The sequence below is a fragment of the Hypanus sabinus genome, chromosome 4, assembly GCF_030144855.1.
Source record: "Hypanus sabinus isolate sHypSab1 chromosome 4, sHypSab1.hap1, whole genome shotgun sequence".
NCBI lineage: Eukaryota > Metazoa > Chordata > Chondrichthyes > Myliobatiformes > Dasyatidae > Hypanus > Hypanus sabinus.
Window position 1 is genome coordinate 6,090,417 of NC_082709.1, and position 24,265 is coordinate 6,114,681.

At 40.7% G+C, this 24,265-nt stretch overlaps 1 protein-coding gene across 2 annotated transcripts in view; it reads right to left on the reverse strand.

The window, feature by feature from the left end:
- Positions 1–24,265, reverse strand: part of ccdc93 (coiled-coil domain containing 93) — a 79,022-nt gene that overhangs the window by 16,094 nt on the left and 38,663 nt on the right. For both annotated transcript variants that reach the window (XM_059966311.1, XM_059966310.1), the window contains 8 exons: positions 23,914–24,000; positions 19,834–19,950; positions 16,347–16,409; positions 15,862–15,935; positions 12,966–13,047; positions 6,915–6,989; positions 6,334–6,405; positions 962–1,070 (listed from right to left, as the gene is read on the reverse strand). In XM_059966311.1, the coding sequence (XP_059822294.1) occupies positions 962–1,070; positions 6,334–6,405; positions 6,915–6,989; positions 12,966–13,047; positions 15,862–15,935; positions 16,347–16,409; positions 19,834–19,950; positions 23,914–24,000 (679 nt within the window). The remainder of the gene's footprint in view (positions 1–961; positions 1,071–6,333; positions 6,406–6,914; positions 6,990–12,965; positions 13,048–15,861; positions 15,936–16,346; positions 16,410–19,833; positions 19,951–23,913; positions 24,001–24,265) is intronic.

The window sequence follows — 24,265 nt, forward strand, 5'->3', positions numbered from 1 at the left end:
CTATTCTAGAAACTGTCTGGAATTACCCTACCACATAGTCCTCTAACTTTCTAAGCTCCAAGTACCCATCTAAGTGTCTCTAAAAAGACCCTATTGTATCCGCCTCTACCGCCTTCTGGCTGTGCATTCCATGCACCCTCCACTCTGTGTGGAAAAACTTACCTCTGACGTCCTCCTTGTACCCACTTCCAAGCACCTTAAAACTATGCCCTCTCTCATTAGTCATTTCAGCCCTGGAAAAAATCCTCTGACTATCCACACAATCAATGCCTCTCATCATCTTATACACTTAAGAACACAGTACTCCAAATGGGGTCTAGCTAAGGTCTTGTATAGCTTTAACATTATCGCACAGCTCTTGAACTCAATCCCATCGTTGATGAAGACCGTCACACCATACGCCTTCTTAACAACACCATCAACCTGCGCAGAAGTTTTGAGTGTCCCATATTCAGTTTTCAAATTTGATCTACCACTTCATACTTTTCTTGGTTCAACGCCATCTGCCACTTCTCAGCCCAGTTCTGCATCCTATTGATATTCTGCTGTAACCTCTGACAGCCCTCAGACTATCCACAATACCCCCAACTTCTGTGTCATTAAATATACTATGCTATTTTCACATTTTTCCTTACTTCGTTTTTGTAATTTTTTTTGTGCAGGTGTCCCCCCATTTACAAAGATAGAGCGTTCCTATGAAACATTTCTTAAGCTGAAATGGCGTAAAGAACTTTCATTTATTATGGGGAAAAATTTCTTAAAACGCGAAAATTTTCTTTTTAATGCGAAAACAGGTTACCAATGTAGGTCTTTTGTAAAAGCAAAGTGGTGTAAAGCGAACATTTGTTAAGTGGGGGACGCCTGTATCTTGACTTGGTCATCAGTTGCCGGTTCCATTACCACAGGTTAGATGAAAAACACATTTTTATATACTTTAAAAAAAATCAACTCAAATACATACCTTGATTGTAGAGCTCAATAAACCGTCTCTGATATTGGGTCAATTCTGCTCTGCTTGGTACCTCATCAATTTTTCGTTGTAGAACAGCGATTTCTCTATTCCGTCGAGCCTGTATTCAAATTGTGATTTACCTTCTTTTCAAAGTGTCAGTTTAATTAAATATCTTACATAGTAATGTAACATAACTGCCATGGAGTGACTGTACAACTTAGATAAGCAATTACATGCTCTACATATAGGAATGCGTCAATACAGAGAGCAAAAATTAACCAAAGTAATCCAGATGCAGGTGAATTTATTAAATCCCAAGAATGCAAATTCTAAATAATTAATAAATCCTAAATCATTAATGCTTTCATAACTGAAATCCCTACTATGAAACAAGCTCTGAGGTATCATAAAAGACTAAGATTTTTTTTTGTAATCAGACATCAACATAACCGCCTCAGAACCCAACAATTGGTTGGTCCACACTAACTCATGTTATCTAACTGTACATTTAAGTGGATTACACACTGGAGAACCCCAAAGTAAATGGGCATTTGGACCATAAAGCACAGAAGAATTAACTAAGAGTTAAGAAATGGGAAATGATTGGACACCAGATCAAAGTCTCCACTCTGTCATGATCTATTATGATTTAGTGTGATTTAAAGCCATGTCCTTTTTGTGCACAACAGTCTTAAAATGCACTTCAGGGAGAGGTCCACTAGATTTGAAAGAGTAACTGCAATCAGAGTAATAAAATACTACAGCACAGAAACAGAACCCTCAGCCCAATTCTGTGCCAAATTTATTAATCTGCCTAGTCCCATTAAACCTGTAACTGGACCATAGCTCTCCATAACCTCCCAACCATTTATGTATCAAAATTTCTCGTGTTGAAATTGAACGTGTATCAACCACTTCCACAATCAGCCTGTACCACACTGTCAACACCCTCTGTGTGAAGAAGTTCCCTTTCATGTATCCCATAAACATTTCACCTTTCTCCTTTAACCTATGACCTCCAGTTGTAGTCCTGCCCAACCTCAGTGGAAAAAGCCTTCTTACATTTACCCTATCTACACTTGTCATAATTTTGTACACCTCTATCAAATCTTCCTTCATTCTCCTACTCTCTAGGGAATAAAGTCCTAACCTAGACACTAGAATATTACAGCACAGTACACAAGCTCTTCAACCTTTCTCTATAACAAGGTCCTCAAGTCCTTACAAAACCCTTGGAAATATCCTCCGTAGTCTTTCAACCTTACTTACATCTTTCCTGTAGGCAGGGGACCAAAAATGCACATAATACTGTTATACAACTTCAACACAACATCCCAACTCCTGTATTCAACTTTGATTTATGAAAGCCAATGTGCCAAAAGCTCTCTTTATGAACTTATCTACCTGTTAACTTGCCTTCAAGGAATTGTGGATCTGTATTCCCAGGCCCCCGTTCTACCGCACTCCTCAGTACACCACTGTTCCTCATGCAAGTCCTACCCGGGCTTAGCTCCCAAAATGTAACATCTCACTCATACTTGGCTCCATTAAATTCCATCTGCCATTTCTCCACCCATTTTTCTAGGTGGTCCAGATCCCACCGCAGGCTTTGATAGCCTTCTTTGCTGTCTGCTACACCCCCAATCTTGATGTCATCTGCAAAGCTGCGGACTCAGTTTATCACATTATCATTGAGATTGTTCATATAGATAACAAACAATAGCCACAGCACTGATCCCTGTGGCACACCACTAGTCATAGAGGCAACCATCTACCATCACCCTCTGGCTTCTCCCGCAAAGCCAATATCTAATATAATTTACCACCTCATCCTGAAATCCAAGCCACTGAACCTTCTTGACCAATTTCCCATATGTGATCATGTCAAAAAGCCTTCCTAAAGTCAACACAGATAACACCTACTGTTTTGCCTTCATCAAGTCTACCGGTAATTTTCTACTGTAGGATTGATTAGACATGACCTACCTACCATGCACAAAGCCACGTTGACTATCCCTAACCGGTCCCTGCCTACCCGAATATGGATGTATAATTAAATATTTCTAGTTAATTGGGTCATCAGTTAATCAAAGCAGCTGTTTATTTGGGACAACTTTTAAAGAATAAAAACTAAATTGAGCAAATAGCTAGGATTCCTTTTGTTTATTTAGGACATTATGCCACTTACCTAAGGCAAGAAACTATTGCACAACAGTTTCTAACTCCTGTCAGTCAGTCATGTGCATTTGTGTGGCCGTTAGATACTACTGATACTTACAGCTATTAGGTTTTAAATAGTTGTGTGTGTTTGTTTTCAAAAAGCAGTGATTTTTGTCACTGATAGTGAGAAATAAGCAGTAAGACAATTCAGAACTACTTTGCTCACTGTGGGTTCAAACACTCAGACCAGGTGATGCCAGGAACTATGAAGTTATCAACAATCACCTTGAATGTAACAATGAAACTGAATACGTGGAGAATGTATTCATCTACAGCATTGTGTGAAGGCAGTCCATTATCTGCACTAGGTGCCCGTACTGATTTTGTCCAATTACAGTCAATCACAAGAACTCAGTAGATGCATTCCTCTCTCGATGACTATTAGCACTAATACAGTTTCAGAGTACTGTAAAGGTATTGGTAGTGTTCTGATTTGTTCTGTATTTCATTTGATAACATAAATTGTTACTCAGTTAAATAGTAGTTTGTCTTTTTTTTAATATATACACTATTTCCATGAAACTTTGCAAATGTGGGCAGCTGCTTAATTGGGCCAAAATGTACTGGTCTGGATATGTCCCAATTAACTGGGATCCACTGTACTTATACAGTATATCTGGTCCCCTAAAATACCCTCCAATAACCTACCCACTACTGATGTCAGGCTCATTGGCCTATAATTTCCAGTTTATTCTCAGAACCTTTCTTGAACAATGAAACAACATTAGCTATCTTCCAATCCTCCAGCACCTCGCCCAAGGGTAAGGATATTTTAAATATCTCTGCTAGGGCCCCTGCAGTTTCTGTACTAGCCTCCCACAGGGTCCAAGGGAACACATTGTCAGCCCCTGCAGATTAATCCACCCTAATTCGCCACCAGACAGCAAACACCTCCTTCTCCATAAATTGTATCGGGTCCATGTCCTCACTGCTGCATTGCAACACATCTACAGATTGTGTCCGACTCACGAGTAAATACAGATGCAAAAAATCCATTTAAGACCTCCCCCATATCTTTTGGCCCCATGCATAAATTATCATTCTGATCTCACACAGGACCAATGCTGTCCCTTGTTAACCTTTTGCTCTTAATACATCTGTGTAAGCCCTTAGGAGTATCCTTCACCTTGTCTGCCAGAGCAACTTCATGTCTTATTGTAGCTCTCCTGATTTCTTTCATAAGATTTCTCTTGCATTTCATATACTCAAGTACCTTGTTTGTTCCAACCTGGCTATACCTGCTATGCATCTTGTTCTTCTTAATCAGGGCCTCAAAATTTCTCAAAAGCTAAGGTTCCCTAAACCTGCTACTCTTGCCTTTTATTCTGACAAGCTTTGTACTCTCAAAATGTCACTTTTGAAGGGCTCCCACTTACCAAGTACACCCTTACCAAAAAACCTAACCCAATCCACACCTGCCAGATCCTTTTTGATAACACCAAAAATAGACTTTCTCCAATACAGAAATTCAACCGAGAGACCAGACCTATAACCTTCCACAATTATCGTGTATCTAATGGCATTATGATCACTTGATCCAAAGTGTTTCCAACACACGGTTCTGCCACCTGCCCTGTTTTGTTTCCTAATAGGAGATGCAGTACTGCACTCTCTAGCTGGGACCTCTATATATTGATTAAGGAAACTTTGTCAAGTACACTTTCTCTATCCCATCCTGTCCTTTTACAGTATGGTTGTTCCAGTCAATGTGGAAAGTTAAAACCACCTACTGTCACAACCATATGTCTCTTTATGTGTACTCTCTATGAATTGGCTCCTCTAAATCCTGCTATTAGGTGATCTATATGAGGATGCCATGATCATCCCTCATCCCTTTCTCATTCCCCAGTTCCCCTATAGTAGTCAAGTTTTCCGGCTGTCCAAGCACTGCTGTGGCATTGTGGGAATCAAGGGATATGGGGACAAGGCAGGGACTGGGTATTGATAGTGAATGATCAGCCATGATCTCAGAATGGCGGTGCAGACTCGAGGGGCCGAATGGTCTACTTCTGCACCTATTGTCTATTGTCTATTTTCCCGGAGTAGTAATGCCACCCTTCCCCTTTAATCCCTCCTGCTCTACCATGTCTGCCAGGGTGAGAATGAGGCAAGGTCCCAGTACATTTTAGATGCTCCCAATGGCATGCGCCTGAAATAGCCTCTGACAACCAAGTCCAACTCCTGGCCTTCACAGGTGGCTTAAGATACTAAGCCCGGTAGAACCATTTCCACTGAGAGGAAAAGGAGCAAAGGTGGTTTACCTTAGCCATAAAACCAGTCGCTTTGGGCAGATGGGACTCATCAACTGTGGTTGGCAACTCATCTGGGAGAAGGAAAACTTTGATCTCAAACCTCCAGTGCCTTGTGACTATACCCACTCATGGGGAAGGCTTCAGGCATCAATCCCGAGGGAAAAATCTGGAGCTGGAGTCCTACGTTGAGTTCACCACTGACTGGCAATCCCTGGGATGCTGCTGATGCATAATTGTATCGGTCTCTGCCGTTCCTTTGGGTTCATCAGCTGCGTGGAAAGGGAGAGCTTGCTACATGGGAAACAGCTTGCTCTCCGTACTGCTTTTGCTTCCGTATCTAGACGGCTAGGACACAACAACCATAGTCGACCCTGACCAATGGAGGACTCTACCATGTCTAAAACAATGGAGCCCTAGAACATTGAGCTGCCAGTCCTGCTCCTCCTGCAGCAACCAAGTCTCACTCACGCTATGATGTCATAATGCTGATCCATGCTCTAAGCTCTTGCATTGAAATGTACAAGGAGAATCACCATGCCTATGTAGATAACTGAGTAAAACTATTGATCACCTGTGTTTGGCAAAAAATGACCAACCTTGTTACTTGACTGAGAAGTGAGCACAAGGATAAAAAAAAAAGAAAACGCTTGACATGATACAATTAGATACAATTCTACTGGAAGAAATAACTTGATTTTGATGTTATAGCAGTTTAATTTTTACAAATGAAACTATTTGAAGGTTGGAACTTACTAAATAGGAACTTAGTTACCAGAATTTATAAGATGTACATTTTAACAACTTCCAGTTCAATGGAAGGTGGAGCTACTCTGTAGACAATTATCTCAATAATCAGCTCCTACATACAAAGCTACTAGCTTTTCAGTACATTAATTAGACTTTACTTACCAACAAGAGTCGTATTTTCTGAAGCTTTACTCTGTCTTCTTTATACTGTTGCTCTATTAATTCACTGTGCTCCTAGTTAAAGGTTAAAAAGAGGAACAATTTAAATAAACAGGCTTTGACGGAACATTCTCTCATACAGTATCCTGATAATTACTTGAGTCTTCCAATATTCAAACCATTACACTTCTATGATTAATTAAATAGACCACAAACTGATTAAAGGTTTCATTGCAATTACTTGCTCTTCTCTGCTAATAGGCAAAGAAATAGAATTAGCTCGGATAGGTCTAGTTGATCAACCAGTAGCAAATTAAACAAGCTGTTATAAACTATACATTTCTGTAAAAAAAATAGAATTTCTTCACTTAATTTCAGGTGGAGTAGAAATACAACAAAGACCAAAATTAAAGGTTTGATAAAGTAGCTACACGCTTAAGTTCATGAACAATGTTGATACGTAGAGAATATAAATGGAAGAAGTGAATTGGATATTTCTTGCACTAACAATAAAAAAAATCAACTTTGATATTATTGAAGATAGCTCATTAATATGTTAACACACTCTTGAAGGTACAACATACCTTTAATTCAGCTTCCTCATTCCCTGCGGCACTCTTGAGGCTTTCAATATTCTGTTGCAATCGAGCCATTTCCTCCTGCAACAAATAGCTCAAAGTGAAATGCAAACTGTCAAATTAAGCTGAAAAGCCAGATTTATGATACAACTATATTGGTATCCCTCATGAGCATTAAAAAATTAAACACTGCTTTGTTGTTAATAAAATACAATTACATGACTTGGTGTACGTTCTTTCATATGTAACACCACCAGCCTGTTTGGCAAATATTTGAAGATAGTGTAAATTACTTTGTTTATTGACCCCAGTGCACACTTAGAGACAGAATCAGGTGAGCACGGGTTCAAGCCCAGCTACAGGTATTCCTGGAGAGCGGAGAGCACTTTAATCCCTAAATATTGTGCTAACATACAGCAGAGCTCTTCCAACTAAACCAGAACATTTCTCCATTTGAAGTCACAATAAGGAACAAAAACAGAAAATGTTGAGAAGAGAAGCAGACCTTCCTGCAGATATGGCATAATCGGCTGGATATTCCAGCCTTTTCTGGTTTTTTAATACTACTTTAAGTCTCATTGATTTCCACAATAAGAAATACTGAGCTGACGCCAATCCAGGATGTTTCTTGGAGCTGCAATGACAAACGTATTCAACTTGTCCTGTTCTAAGTCACACAACAAAACATAAAAACATAGAAAACCTACAACACAATACAGGCCACACACAAAATGCTGGTGGAACGCAGCAGGCCAGGCAGCATCTATAAGGAGAAGCATTGTCGACGTTTCGGGCCGAGACAGTCCTGACGAAGGGTTTCGGCCTGAAACGTCGACAGTGCTTCTCCTTAGAGATGCTGCCTGCCCTGCTGTGTTCCACCAGCATTTTGTGTGTGTTTGAATTTCCAGCATCTGCAGATTTCCTCGTGTTTGCTCAGACAATACAGGCCCTTCAGCCCACAAAGTTGTGCTGAACATGTCCCTACCTTGGAAATTACTAGGCTTACCTATAGCCCTCTATTTTTGTAAGCTCCATGTACCTATCCAAAACTCTCTTAAAAGACCCTATCGTATCTGACTCCACCACCATTGCCGGCAGCCCATTCCACGCACTCACCATTCTCTGCGTAAAAAACTTACCTCTGACATCTCTTCTGTACCTACTCCCCAGCACCTCAAACCTATGTCCTCAGATGGCAACAATTTCAGCCCTGGGAAAAATCCTCTGACTATCCACACAATCTCATCATCTTATTCACCTCTATCAGGTCACCTCTCATCCTCCGTCGCTCCAAGGAGAAAAAGCCGAGTTCACTCAACTTATTCTCATAAGGCATGCTCCCCAAACCAGGCAACATCCTTGTAAATCTTCGCTGCACCCTTTCTATGGCTTCCACATCCTTCCTGTAGTGAGGTGACCAGAACTGAGCACAGTACTCCAAGTGAGGTCTGACAAGGGTCCTATATAGCTACAACATTACCTCTTAGCTCCTAAATTCAATTCCACGATTGATGAAGGCCAATACACCACACGCCTTCTTAACCACAGAGTCAACCTGCACAGCAGCTTTGAATGTCCTATGGACTCGGACCCCAAGATCCCTCTGATCCTCCACGCTGCCAAGAGTCTTACCATTAATACTATATTCTGCCATTATATTTGACCTACCAAAATGAACAACTTCACACTTAATTGGGTAGAACTCCATCTGCCACTTCTCAGCCGAGTTTTGCATCCTATCAATGTCCTGCTGTAACCTCTGACAGCCCTCCACACTATCCATAACACCCCCAACTTTTGTGTCATCAGCAAATTTACTAACCCATCCCTCCACTTCCTCACCCACATCATTTATAAAATTCGCGAAAAGTACAGGTCCCAGAACAGATCCCTGAGGCACCCTACTAGTGACCGACCTCCATGCAGAATATGACCTAGCTACAACCACTCTGCCTTCTGTGGGCGGGCCAGTTCTGGATCCACAAAGCAATGTCCCCTTGGATCCCATGCCTCCTTACTTTCTCAGTAAGCCTTGCACGGGGTACCTTATCAAATGCCTTGCTGAAATCCATATACTCTACATCTACTGCTCTTCCTTCATCAGTGTGTTTAGTCACATCCTCAGAAAATTCTATCAGGCTCGTAAGGCACGACCTGCCCTTGACAAAGCCATGCTGACTATTCCTAATGATATTGTACCTCTCCAAATGTTCATAAATCCTGCCTCTCAGGATCTTCTCTATCAACTTACCAACCACTGAGGTAAGACTCACTGGTCTATAATTTCCTGGGCTATCTCTACTCCCTTTCTTGAATAAAGGAACAGCATCCGCAGCCCTCCAATCCTCCAGAACCTCTCCCGTCCCCATTGATGATGCAAAGATCATTGCCAGAGGCTCAGCAATTTCCTCCCTCACCTTCCACAGTAGCCTGGGGTAAATCTTATCCGGTCCGAGCGACTTATCCAACTTGATACTTTCCAAAACTCCAGCACATTCTTTTTCTTAATATCTACATGTTCAAGCTTTTCAGTCTGCTGCAAGTCATCACTACAATCACCAAGATCCTTTTCCATAGTGAATACTGAAGTATTCATTCAGTACCTCTGCTATTTCCTCCAGTTCCATACACACTTTCCCACTGTCACACTTTGTAGGTCCTATTCTTTCACATCTTATCCTCTTGCTCTTCACATACTTGTAGAATGCCTTGGGGTTTTCCTTAATCCTGTCCGTCAAGGCCTTCTCATGGAACGTACCTATGCAGAACTTCACACAAATATCCCGATTATTTGCCACATTTCTTCTGTACTTTTCCCTAAGAACATCTGTTTCCGATTTAAGCTTCCAATTTCCTGCCTGATAGCCTCATAATTCCCCTTACTCCAATTAAACTCTTTTCTAACTTGTCTGTTCCTATCTCTCTCGAACGCTATTGTAAAGGAGATAGAATTATGATCACCATCTCCAAAAATGCTCTCCCACTGAGAGATCTGACACCTGACCAGGTTCTTTTCCCAATACCAAATAAAGTACAGCCTCTCCTCTTATAGGTTTATCTACATATTGTGTCAAGAAACCTTCCTGAACACACCTAACGAACTCCACCCCATCTAAACCCCCTGCTATAGGGAGATGCCAATTCACATTTGGGAAATTAAAATCTCCCATCACGACAACTCTGTAATTACTTCTTTCCAGGATCTGTTTCCCTATCTGCTCCTCGATATCCCTGTTACTGTTGGGTGGCCTATAAAAAACAGCCAGGAAAGTTATTGACCCCTTCCTCTTCCTAACCTCCACCCACAGAGACTCCATAAACAATTCTTCCATGTGTCCACCTTTTCTGCAGCCGTGACACTACCTCTGATCAACAGTGCCACGCCCCCACCTCTTTTACCTCCCTCCCTGTCCTTTCTGAAACATCTAAAACCCCCCACTTGAAGTAACCATTCCTGTCCCTGAGCCATCCAAGTCTCTGTAATGGCCACTACATCTTATCTCCAGGTACTGAAGCACGCTCTGAGCTCATCAGCTTTGTTCACAACACTCTTTATGTTAAAATAGACACATCTCAAACCTTCGGCCTGAATGCGTCCCTTCTCTAAAACCTACCTATCCTCCCTCTCGCACTGTCCACAAGCTTTCTCTATTTGTGAGCCAACCTCCTCTTCCCCAGTCTCTTCAGTTCGGTTCCCACCCCCCAACAATTCTAGTTTAAATTCTCCCCAGTAGCCTTAGCAAACATCTCCACCAGTATATTGGTCCCCCTGGGATTCAAGTGTAACCCTTCCTTTTTGTACAGGTCACACCCGCCCCAAAAGAGGTCCCAATGATCCAGACATCTGAATCCCTGCTCCCTCCAATCCCTCAGCCACACATTTATCCTCCACTTCATTCTATTCCTATTCTCACATTAGAGAACAGTAAGAATTGGATTATCTGACACTTGTAAGGGGGTTTCTTATTGGTGTGGGGGGGGGGTTTCTTTTTTCTCTTTGTTACTGTGTATGTTAATCAAAATGGCTTCGTTTTGTTAAAAGTAGGAATGCTTCTTTGTTATGATAAGTGCTTTCTCTCGCAGTTTGCTTGGGTTTAGAATTACTGATATTGAGAATTGTATTCGTTTGTTAACCAATTGGGATTAATGTTATTGTCTCTTCTGGGTCTGTAAACTATTGTTGGCGGGCATTTTGGGGAGTCAGCTCGAGGGGGTGAGAGACAGAGGAGGTGATGCTGTAAACTGGGCGACAGAAGGGACCCCGAGCGGGGGTCCAAGGCCAGGATTTTCAGCGAGGAGAGGAGACAAAGACAGACATGCCGGGGGTGCTTGGTTAATCACTTTGGGTGGTCTTGGGCTGCGAGTTGAGGAGGTCTGAGGGGATCGAATGGTGGCCAGAAGACTCCGTTAATTGAGCTCCAACTATTGTGAATGAAGTGGTTTGGACTTTGATAAGTTTTGGTGCCTTTTCTTCATTTTATTTTTCTTCATGTATACTGTACTGTTGTTAATCACTTAGTTCTAGTAAGATCTATAAAGTGTAATCATTTAATCGCATATGGTGTACTATCTGTTATTTGGCGTGGTGGGGACATCACACAGCATCCACACAAGCTGATTACCCAGTTTGGCAGGGCCGAAGGCTGCTCCCTCCAGACGGAAGCGAGTTGAGTGAACCTAAGATGTGCCAGGGGGTGACACACTGATAGACAGAAAACAAGAAGCAGTACATAATGATTTGAACTGATGAAATTCTATGGCTGTATAGATTAGAGCAGATAAAGTGAATTGTGAAAGTTACTCATGCTCAAGATCACACACTGAAAGTGTCAGAGTTATATGGTACTTGGCCTACTGAATCTACATTGACCAAAAACACCTATCTAACTAATCCCTCTTTTCTTTAGCATAGCCATAAATGACCTGCCTGCCCAGTCTGCAGCTAGCCACCAGCACTAGGAGAAAATTTCATTTGTCTGTCTTTGGCATGTTGGAGGAAACTAAAGCAACACATACAGTCACATGGAGAACATATAAACCTCACCTAGTACTGACGGTTAAAATCAACACACACAAAATACTAAAGGAACTCTGCAGGCCAGGCAGCATCTATGAAAAAAAGAACAGTCGACATTTTGGGCCAAGACCCTTCGGAAGGACCAGAGAAAAAAAGCTGAGGAGTAGAGTTAAAAGGTGAGGCGAGGGGAGAGAGAAACAGAAGGTGATAGGAGAAACCTGGAGGAGGAGGGATGAAATAAAGAGCTGGGAAGTTGGTTGGAGAAGGGGGAGTCTGATAGGAGGGAACAGAAGGCCATGGAAGAAAGAAAAGGAGCAGCACCAGAGGGAGGTGATGAGTGGGCAAGGTGAGAGAGAGAGATAAGGGGATGGGGGTGGGGGGACATTACCAGAGGTTCGAGAAGTCGATCTTCATGCCATCAGGTTGGCAGCTGCCCAGACAGAATACAAGGTGGTGTTACTCCAAACTAACTGTGATCTCATCATGACCAATATACAGGAGGCCACTTTACTTCCAAATTCCACCTTGCCCTCTATTTACCTGGTCCATTTCTGACACACCCTCCCCTTTCTCGATCTGTCTCTGTCTCTGGAGACAGCTTATCTACTAATATCAATTACAAACCTACGGACTCTCACAGCTACCTGGACTATACCTCCTCCCATCCTGTTACTTGTAAAAACACCATCCACTTCTAATATATTATATTATACACTATTACACACTACACAAATTTTCACACATTTTTTTAAGAACACTTCATTAACTGGATAAGTATATCAAGCAATTTAAAATTATATAAACCTTGAAAATGTCAACTTTAGACAAGAAGTACCGCAAGACTGAGCTACTTAAGGTTAAACAGCAACTGGAGATGAGAGGATTGGAGGATAAAACACTAGCAGAAAAGAGGGAGGGGCAAGGCGAGGAGCAAAAAGCAATGAATTTTGTTCTATTTGAGTAGAATCAGTAATTCAGGCATGATATTTTTGTGTCTTTTCATAACATGATCATGTGTAAAATAAACAAAATATTCTTACCCTGCAATGATTCCTAAATTGTTGTTCCTGATCTTTTAGACTTTCATTCATTGTAACTAACTCTCTCAGCTTTTCCAGTATCCTATACCAAACAGGATGTAGGTATTAAAATTGATGCAGAAATAAAAACTCACATTAAATACACAGGTCAGCAAAAGTCATAACAGTCTTCTCAATTGAAATAACAATTATGAATCTTACAATCCCAACAAACTACTATTGTACATACAATAAGGACACATTGACACCAGTACATTTTGGGCCAGTTAAGTGGCTGCCCCAATTAGACACGAGTTTCATGGAAATAATTTAGTAGGTATATAAAAAAAGGTATAAAGTTTAGCTGGTACCAGGATATGTATTTAAATAAAATACATAACAATTGTCAATTCCTTCAAATTCTTCATAGTTCCTAAATTTTTAAACTAGCAAAATCATTTCATTTTCACTCCCAGCCATTTCTGGTATCTCCAAGCCTGAAAGCTTGAAACAGCAGTGAGCAAAAGCAGTTCTGAATTGCTGCTTATTTCTCATCAACTATCAGTGACAAAAATCACTGCTTTTTGAACACAAATGCACGCAACTGATTCTGTTTAAGAACTGCTCACTCTAAGCACTATGTAGTGTCTAAAGGTCACACAAGTGTACGTGACTGACGCTACTTAGAAACTATGCAGCAACAATCTGTTGCAGTTAGGTAGCACAATGTCCCAAATCAACAAAGGAAACCCAGGCTATTTTCTCAATTATTTTTGTTCTTTAAGCTGCTGCCCCAATTAACTGATGGCCCAATTGACCAAAATCCACTGTACTTGAATAAAAATCATTTTAAGAAAATATAATCAGATATTGCTGTATAAGACTGGAAATATAAAATATTCTTTATATGAGAATTGTTAGAAGCATAGAACATTACAGTACAGAAACAGGCCTTTTGGCCCTTCTTGGCTGTGCCAAACTATTTTTCTGCCTAGTCCCACTGACCTGCACCTGGCCCATATTCCTCTCATCCATGTACCTGTCCAAGTTTTAAGTGAGCCCACATTTACCACTTCATCTGGCAGATCATTCCACACTCCCACCACTCTATGTGAAGACGTTCCCCCCCCCCCATGTTCCCTTTAAACTTTTCCCCCTTCACCCTTAACCCATGTCCTCTGTTTTTACTCTCCCCTAGCCTCAGTGGAAAAAGCCTGCTTGCATTCACTCTATCTATACCCATCATAATTTTATATGCCTCAATCAAGCCTCCCCTCATTCTTCTATGCTCCAGGGAATAAAGTCCTAACCTATTCAACATTTCTCTGTAACTCAGTTTCTCAAGTCCCAGCAACATCCTTGTAAACCTTCTCTGCACTCTTTCAACCTTATTAACATCCTTCCTGTAATTCGGTGACCAATAATTGATCTATAATTTTTGCTATTTTAGCATACTTTATCCCACCCAGATCACTGGCAATGATATTTTTGGAATATGCTGTGTATTTATCATTATCTTCAATGGAACGTAAACATATTACACTAAACAGGACACAATCAGATATACAGTGCAGTATTGGACTCCAAACTACTATGTTCTGGAATGTTAAAAAGATATTTTAGGATGGATTCATAAAGAAGCCAAAGCAGAGTTGGAAAGTGAATTTCTAATAAAATACAGATTGGAGAATAAAATAAACTTTTAAATAAAGTTCAAAGTTGAAAGTAAAATTATCAAAATACATATGTGTTATCATATACTACTTTGAGATTCATTTCCTTGCAGGCATTTACAGGAAAGTACAGAAATACAATAGAAACTACAAAAAAAATGCATAATAACTGGCATCCAGTGTGTAAAAAAATTACTGAGATATGAGTTGCAAAGAGTTGTAAGTTATATGACTGAACAGTTCAGACAGCGAGAATATTTCTCAAATAGAATTGAGATTGCTCTGTGAGGAAGAACATTATCATCAAGGTGTTTTTAACTTAACCTGTCAAATATAGGATAGGGATAAAAATTAAGGATCAAACATGACACTAGTAGGGATTAATTTTTTTACTGATAAATTACTGTACAAAGAAAGGGAAGGAGCATTACAATTTTTAAAAATGATATATCTGTCTGAAAACGATAATGTTCAAGAGCAGGATTTATATTCATGATAAGCACAACAACATGTAAGTAACAACTAATACAAGATCTAATGAAAGGTCATCAACCTGAAATGTTTAGACCTTCTCCCACCATAGATACAGGGTAACTTGCCAACTCTTCATAGCATCTTTCCACACAAATACTTCAGTATTACTTTACATTGCAATGCAGTATGCTAACTGGCAAACTTCTTTCTTTGAAGATTAAATTACTGCAAACAGATTACACAAAGGGGGTTAATGCTCAGTGCTATTAGCACTCTATACTGTATCACAGTCCTCCAGAGTTTGAGTAGCTCCTCAAAACTTCATTCTTAATAGTTAAGGATCGCTTATCAAACTGATCAGCTCTAAGATTTGAATTTGATTCCAGATGCTGCCTACACTTCTATTTCCATGCCTGACACATTCTGATGCCTGTATGAATTACATTTCTGAAGTTATTAGATCTGGAAAGCTTTACTAAATGCTCTCTTTGCCATTCCACTTGTTTGCAAAGGAAAAAGTCAGCTTACCTATTCAAAACTTGGAATCTCATGTAATTACCTACATTTCTTCTACCTCTGAATTTTATTTGACAATTTATTCCGTTATTCCCATATCATCACCCAAAGTCTAGAACATTTTCCATTTATTCTAACTATTGTACCAGTAGATGAACTACAAGATCTCAAATATGGGCTTTCTACAACATGCTCATTGGTAAATTGTAAAATTCAGAAGACTAAATTAAATTCTAAATGCAAACACATTATACCTGGAATCAGCTTTTGATTCAACAGCTTCAAGATTCAATAACTCTTTATCCAGCTTTCCCCCATAATTCATAAGCTACAAATACAAGAAACACAAGACTGTATTAAAAGCAAAATACCCTGAATACTGGATATGAAAAATATAAACAGACACGTGCAGGAAATCAGACTTCACACATGAAGTAGTGTGTAAAGTTACTTAAATATTTCCCCTCTCCCTCCCCCCTTTCTAATCTCAGTCCACAATAGAGATCCATATCAGAATCGTATTTATCATCACTCACATGACATGAAGTTGTTTTTTTTAAAATGGCAACAGTATAGTGCAACACATAAAATTACCGCAGCACTGTACAGAAGTCTTTGGCACCTTAGCTATACATATGCACCTAAGATTATTGCACTGTTCTGTACCTTTTTTTAAATTGAGAGCAATTTGACTAAGTTCCAGATACTTTGTCTACATAAATGTAAACTACCATCTTACCTCCACCAGTTTTTTCTTCTCCTCCTCACATGTAGCTTGGATCTCACGATATTTAACTTGCAGCTAATAAAAAGATGGACAGATTGCATATTAATACAGTTGAACTCCATTCAGTCACTTCTTGTGCTATTTATGAAACTTAAGTCTTATAGTTCCATTGTAATGTCAGTAGAAATTTACACTTACTGTGCATGTGACCTATCCATGAAATCACTGAGCTCTGCAAAAGGGCCCAGCTTAATGAATATAGAAATCAATAGTGCATTCCAGGCCCTTTGGCCCACAATGTTCTGCCAACCATGTAACCTACTCTAGTAACTGCCTAGAATTACCCTTCCGCATAGACCTCTGATTTTCTTAGCTCCACGTACCTATCTAGTGTCTCTTGAAAGACCCTATTGTATCCACCTCTACCACTGTCACTGGCAGTGCATTCCACGCACCCACGACTCTGAGTAGAAAACTTAGCTTCTGTACCTACTTCCAAGTACCTTAAAACTATGCCCCTTCATGTTAGCCATTTAAGCCCTGGAAAAAAGTCTCTGGCTATCCACACAATCAATGCCTCTCATCATCCTACACACCTCTAGCAGGTCACCTCTCATCCACCATTGCTCCAAGGAGAAAAGGCCAAGTTCACTCAACCTATTCTCATAAGGTACACTCTCCATTCCAGGCAACGTCCTTGTAAATCTCCTCTGCACTCTTTCTATATTCTCCACATCCTTCCTGTAGTGAGGTGACCAGCACTGAACTCTGCACTCCAAGTGGGGTTTGACTAAGGTCTTATATAACTGTAATATTACTTCACAGCTCTTAAACACAGTCCCATCGTTGATGAATGCCACACACCATACACCTTCTTAACAACTCTATCAACCTGCACAGCAGCTTTGAGTGTCCTATGCACAGAGTCCCCAAGATCTCTCTGGATCTTCCACACTGTGGAAGAGTCTTACCATTAATAATATATTCTGCCTTCAAATTTGACATACCAAAATGAACCACTTCACACTTATCTGAGTTGCAGTACATCTGCCACTTCGCAGACCAGTTCTGCATCCTATCGATATCCCGCTGTAACTCTCCAGACTATCCACAACACCCCCAACCTTTGTGTCTTCAGTAAACTTACTAAACCATCCTTCTACTTCTTCATCCAGGTCTTTTATAAATATTACTAAGGGGAGGGGTCCACAGAAAAGATTGCTGTAGAGCACCTCTGGTCACCAACCTCAGTGCAGAATACGAACCATCTACAACCACCCTTTTTGCCTTCTATGAGCAAGTCAATTCTGGATACACAAAACAAGGTCTCCTTGGATCCATTGCCTCCTTACTTTCTAAATGAGCCTTGCATGGGGAACCTTATCAAATGCCTTACTGATGTTTAAATGCCTTATCAAATGCTTCTGTCATCTCATCTTGCCTCTAACAACACCAAATCCATTATACCTCTGTCACCTTCCAATTGAACAATTCATAAGTTGTGCTGGTTTCCCAAGGTTCAACCTTCTTTGAAAATGCAATTCAATTAAAAGAGTTCCTTGAATATTTTATAGTTTGAAAATATGTCAATAACGTAATTAACAACTTCTAAAGCTAGTGTATCCATTTATCTATAAAATGCAATTCTCTTCCCTGGTCTTACATTACTCAGGTCATGCTTTCTCTAGCTCTGAAAAATCACTGTTCTCCTATTCTAAGCTCTGTTTTCTACAGTAGTGGAAACATAATTTACAATCTCAAAATAGTTACGTAGCCAAATTCATTCTTAATTCTGTTCACATCTGATTCTGTCTATGACCAGTTTGGGTGATTTTAACATATTTAAAGGAATATTAATGTATAATTCACAAATTTCACTTTATCATGCTAGTGAAAATCAATTCAAAGAGTTTTGATTTCCAAAGTGGTATTCATTTGAGTTAGGATATATTCGACAGCGTTTTTCGAAAATAAAAACTAAACCTTCAATCAAATTGACTACTGTTTAAACAGTTTAAACTCTTTACAATCTATATTAATGATTTGGAGAAAGGGACTAAGTGCAACGTATCAAAGTTTGCTGATGACACAAAGATGGGAGGGAGTGTAATGAGTGCGGAGGACATTGAAACCCTGCAGGGGGACATAGATAGGCTGAGTGATTGGGCAGACATTTGGCAGATGAAATATAATACTGACAAGTGTGAGGTCTTGCACTTTGGCAGGAAAAATAATAGAGCAAGTTATTATCTAAATGGAGAGAAACTGGAAAGTGCTTCTGTGCAAAGGGATCTGGGGGTCCTGGTGCAGGAAACACAAAAAGTTAGTATGCAAGTGCAACAGGTGGTCAAGAAGGCCAATGGAATGCTGGCTTTTATTGCTAGGGGGATGGAGTATAAGAACAGGAAGGTCTTACTGCAGTTGCACCGGGTATTGGTGAGGCTACACCTGGAGTACTGCGTGCAGTTCTGGTGTCCATATTTAAGAAAGGACATACTGGCTCTCGAGGCAGTGCAGAGAAGGTTCACTAGGTTAATTCCGGGGATGGGTGGGTTGATGTATGATGAGAGGTTGAGTAGATTGGGACTCTAAGTGGAGTTCCGAAGAATGAGAGGCGATCTTATTGAAACATATAAGATTGTGAAGGGGCTTGATCGGGTGGATGCGGGGAGAATGTTCCCAATGATGGGTAAAACTAGGACTAAGGGGCATAATCTTAAAATAAGGGGATGCCGTTCCAGGACTGAGATGCGGAGAAATTTCTTCACTCAGAGGGTAGTGGGGCTGTGGAATTTACTGCCCCAGAGAGCTGTAGAAGCTACTACAATCAATAAATTCAAAACGGAGATAGACATTTTCCTGGATAAAAATGGCATTAGGGGATACGGTGAGCAAGCAGGTAAGTGGAGATGAGGCTAGGTTTAGATCAGCCATGTGATCTCCTGGACCAGTTTTCGATAGCCTGGATGGGTCGGAGAGGAATTTTCCAGATTTTTTCTCCTCAATTGGCAAATCGTTTTTTTTTCTTCCACGGGTGATCACATGGGTTTGGGCGGGATGAATAATAAAATAAAATAGGCGGCATGGTGCCCTGTTGGTTGGCACTGTTGCCTTGTGGGATTCAGTGAAAACTAGAGTTAAGATTGGATCAGCCATGATCTTGTTGAATGGCGGAGCAGGCTTGAGGGGCCGATTGGCCTACTCCTGCTCCTATCTCTTATGTTCTTATGTTATGTTCTTACATTTCATTATTGTTCTACTTGAACTACTCTGGTCAAACAGCATTTGCAGAATAGAACAGTTTGTTCCATAGAACACATATTTGATGTCAACCACATCTGCAGAGATCTACGACATTTAGAAATTCAACATACTGGAAATAAAATTAACATAGTCATTCAAAAATAGTTATCACATTAGCTTTCATTAAAATCAGTTTTGTTATAAAGAGAGGAAAAAGTATCCCTTTCCAAACCGTAGAAATCTTTCAGTTATTTACCTCTTCCAACTGCTTCGATTTTTGCAAGACTTGTTTATTCAGAGATGCAACTTGTCTTCGATACTGTTGAGTAGCTCCAAGCCGCTCGGGACGATCTTCAGCTGAAAGCTCTGATTGCTGCAATTGTAAAAAAAGTACACATAAAAAAAACAGATCACTGAACTGCAATGGAAAACAAGAGACTGCAGATGCTGTTATCCAAAGCACAATACAAAAAGCTGGATGAACTCAGCAAATCAGGCAGCATCTATGGAAGAAAATCAACAGTTAATATTTTGAGTTAAGACCCTTCATCTGGACTTGCTAATCACCAGAATAACTAAATGGACACACCAGGGAGGTGTCAACTGAGCAGGCAAAAAAAAACTTTACTTATTGTGCTCAAAACTTTGCAGTGAAACTTGAAATCAAAACGTTGATAAAAAATCAGCAACACTGATGATACTGGCAGACTTTCAGTATCTATAGTCTCCTGTATCCCCACTGATAGAGAGGAATACGTGCTCGTAAATGAGTAAGGGTTGCCATCATCTCTCAAGTCAGAAGGTCAAGTTAACAGGCAAAATACATCTTTGCCCTATGAAGGAGAAAACCTCCACTTTGCAGAGGATAAACACAACAAAATCTGCCAATGTTGGGAATTCAAAGCAACACAAACAAAATACTGGAAGAACTCAGCAGGTAAGGCAGCATCCATGGAAATGAACACAGAGTCGATGTTTTGGTCTGCAACCCTTCTTGGGACTTTGTAGAGGACCTTTGCTTAGTTCTGCAACATGACATTGGCTGGAAAATAGATGGAAATTAAATTCACTAGAATTCAATATTAACTTTGAAGATAGTTTGGACCCAACGAGGAGCTGGGACTACTGAACTATTATTCAGCACGCTAAACAGTCCTTCCAGGTGAGGCAACATTTCACCTGTGAGTCTGTTGGGGTCATATACTGTATTCAGTGATCCTGGTGTGGCCTCCTGTAATCAGTGAGACCGGATTTAGTTTGAAAGACCGCTTTGCCAAGCACCTAGGCTCTGACTGCCAGAAAAAGCAAGATATCCAGTGGTAACCCATTTTAATTCCACTTCTCATTCCTATTCCGATATGTTCATCCATGGTTCCTCCAGTGTCATGATGAGGCCACACTTAGGTTAGAGAAACAACACCTTAAATTCCGTTTGGGTAGCGTCCAACCTGATGGCATGAACATCAATTTCTCCAACTTCTGTTAATGCTCCCACACGCCCTCCTTCACCATTTCCCATCCCCTTTTCCTTTCCTCACCTTATCTTCTTACCCACCCATCACCTCTCTCTGGTGCTCCTCCCCCCCACTTTCTTTCATCAATGGCCTTCTGTCTCTTTCACCAATCAGCTTTCCAGCTCTTTACTTCATCCCTCCCCCTCCGGGTTTCACCTATCACCTGGTGGTTCTCTCTCCCTTCCTCTCACCATTTCCATCTACTCCCTAGCTTTTTACTCCCGTCCTGCTGAAGGGTTTCAACCCAAAACGTCGATGGTACTCTTCTCCTAGATGTTGCCTGACCTGCTGAGTTCCTCCAGCATTGTGTGTGTGCTCTTTGAACATAGTTGTTCACTACAATGTCCAGGGACAACATCACTGATATGGCAGGTGATGGACAAATAAGAAAAAAATCTGCAGAGGCTGGAAATCAAAGCAACACACACAAAATGCTGGAGGAACTCAGCAGGCCAGGCAGCATCTATGAAAAAGAGTAAACAGTCGATGATTCAGGGCAAGACTCTTCATCATTCCGATGGCGCAATCAGTGGCAGGAGCAGGCGACAGCGACAATGCTTCTCGCAGGTCGGCAACACTTGTTTAAAAGTACAGAAGGGATAAGCGGTGCAGCATTATTGGGAGTAGGCAAGTGGTGAGAGTAGGAGTGTCAGGCTTTGGTTCGAAAGAGGTGTTGGCTCCTGGTAAGCTTCCATTAAGGTTTCTTTATTTTTCTCTTACTGTACCAAATGCAGTAAATAGCTGTTGTGTGTTCTTCATGTCGGATGTCAAAGCCCTGGGAAACCCAACGTCTCCCAGGGAACTACATCTGTGTGAAATTCATCCAGCTACAACTCATTGAAGACTGTGTTAGGATCTGGAGCAGCAGCTGGATGACCTTTGACTTGTACGGGAGAGTAAGGAGATCACTGATTAGAGTTACAGGGAAGTAGTCACCCCTAAGCTGCAGGGGACGAGTAGCCATGGGTGACTGTCAGAAGAAATAGAAACGTGAATAGGTAGTTAGCGCAGAGCACCCCTGTGGCCAATCCCCTCAACAATAAGTATACCACTTTGGATATTTGCTTGGGTCATGGCCTTCCACGGGAAAGCAATAGAGAGCAGGTTACTGGCACTGAGCATAGGTCCATGATGCAGAAGGGAAAGAGGGAGAAGAGGGGAGCGGTAGTGATAGGGACTCAATAGTCAGGAGATTCTGTGGATGTGAACAGGACAGACGAATGGTATGCTGCTTCCAAGGTGCCAGGGTCAGGAACTTCTTGGATCATGTCCACAACATTTTGGGGAGGGAGGAAGAGTAGCCAGATGTTTTGGTACATATTGGTACCAATGACATAGGAAGGAAAAGCAAAGGGAAAAAAAAACATTGTTTTAAAGATTGAAAAATTTGGTGACAAAAAAACTCCTACTAAAGCAAAGCAAAGTGAGAAAACAAAATCCATTAGGTGTTCAACCCCAGAGCCATTGTAAATGTTACCTGCTTCAATGTACTCTTGTTAATTTTGGATAATAATAATAATAATAATAATAATAATAATAATAATAATAATAATAATGATAAAAAGATTTGGAAAAAAAAGTAAAAACAATGAGGTCTGGAAAAGAGATTTTTGGAGAGCTAGGTAGAAAGCTGAGAAGCAGGTAGTAATTTTTTGGATTGCTGCCTGTGCCACATGGCACTGAGGGTAGAAACAGGGTGATTTGGCTACAGGCTAAGAAGAGATACGAGATCAGAATTAGAAGGTGGGGGAGGGATGAAAGCAGTACAAGGCAGCAAGCAAAAGCAGGAGATTTGGAGGGGTGAAGTGAAGAGCTGGGAAGTCGATTGGTTACAGAGATAAAGGGCTGGAAATGGGGGAATTTGATAGAAGACAAAGGCCATGGAAGAAAGGGAAGGGGAGGTGCAGCAGAGGGAGGTGATGGGCAGATAAGGAGATAATGTGAGAGGGAAATGGGTAAAGGTGAAGAACAGGGGCAATTACCAGAAGTTTGGGAAATCGATGCTCATGCCATCACATTGCAGGCTACTCATGCGGAATACAAGGTGTTGTTGTGTTGCTCCTCCAACCTGAGTGTGGCCTAATCATAACAGTAGAGGAGGCCATGGACTGACATGACAGAATGGGAAGCAAAATTGAAATAGGTGGCCTCCAGGAGATCCCGCTTTTTCTGGCAGTTGCTCGAAGCTGTCTCTGTCGGGTCTCAGCGATACACAGGAAGACACAATGGAAGCACTGGATACAGATTCACAAGTGATTGGATCAACTCTGCTTATATTTACTAGAAATTAGAAGAGCAAGAAGATCTCCCATAGAACACTTACGTAACTCTAATAGGACACAAGAGATGCAGAAAGTGTACTCGTGAATCCAGGAATATAAATAAGGAATACAACAATCAAGACTGAGTTAAGCCAAAATAACCAAATGAACTTGTGGATACATTGCCACTGAAAGAGGGTGAATATACATCATCCTGAGGACCAGAGAGATTGAGAAACCTGGAGACAAAAAGGACCTAGAGATCATGGAAAGTTGAAATGGGGTACTGAAGGTATAAAGGGTCAAGCAAACCAGAATTTAAAGACAAAATGCTCTCCACACCATCCTTCCCCACAGTTCTGTAACCCTCACTGAAAATCAATGAGAATCCAACATTAAAGAACTCACAGAATATAGCAATCAAAGTAATGACCAAGCTATTCAACAATTCTGATATTTGTAGTACGAAGTTCTGTCCAGGTGATCTAAACGAGAACACAACCTCATTTTATGAGAAATGTATTGGAAATAAAGATAAACTGATGTGATAAAGAACCTTACCTTCTCAGCATATTCTGATGCAATCTGCTTAATTTCCTCTGATTGTAAACCTACTATATGACCCACTGAACTTGCAGTCAGCTTTCCCTAGATCAAAAATATGAAATGTTAGGCAAAGCATAGGCTTAATATTTTGTTGCTAGGAAATATTTCAATAAGTTCAAAATTTAGAATTACATAGTTTTCTTTGTGTTTGGCATCACCATCAGTTGATGCTTTGCGATCATTAAAGATTAAAAATCTCAAAATGATTTCACTTGGCTGCATTTAATCATGCAAGTAAACTTTATAATTAACAGTGCATTGTCAAGATGAACAGAAGTGCAAGCTATTTCTAACTTTAAAAGAATCA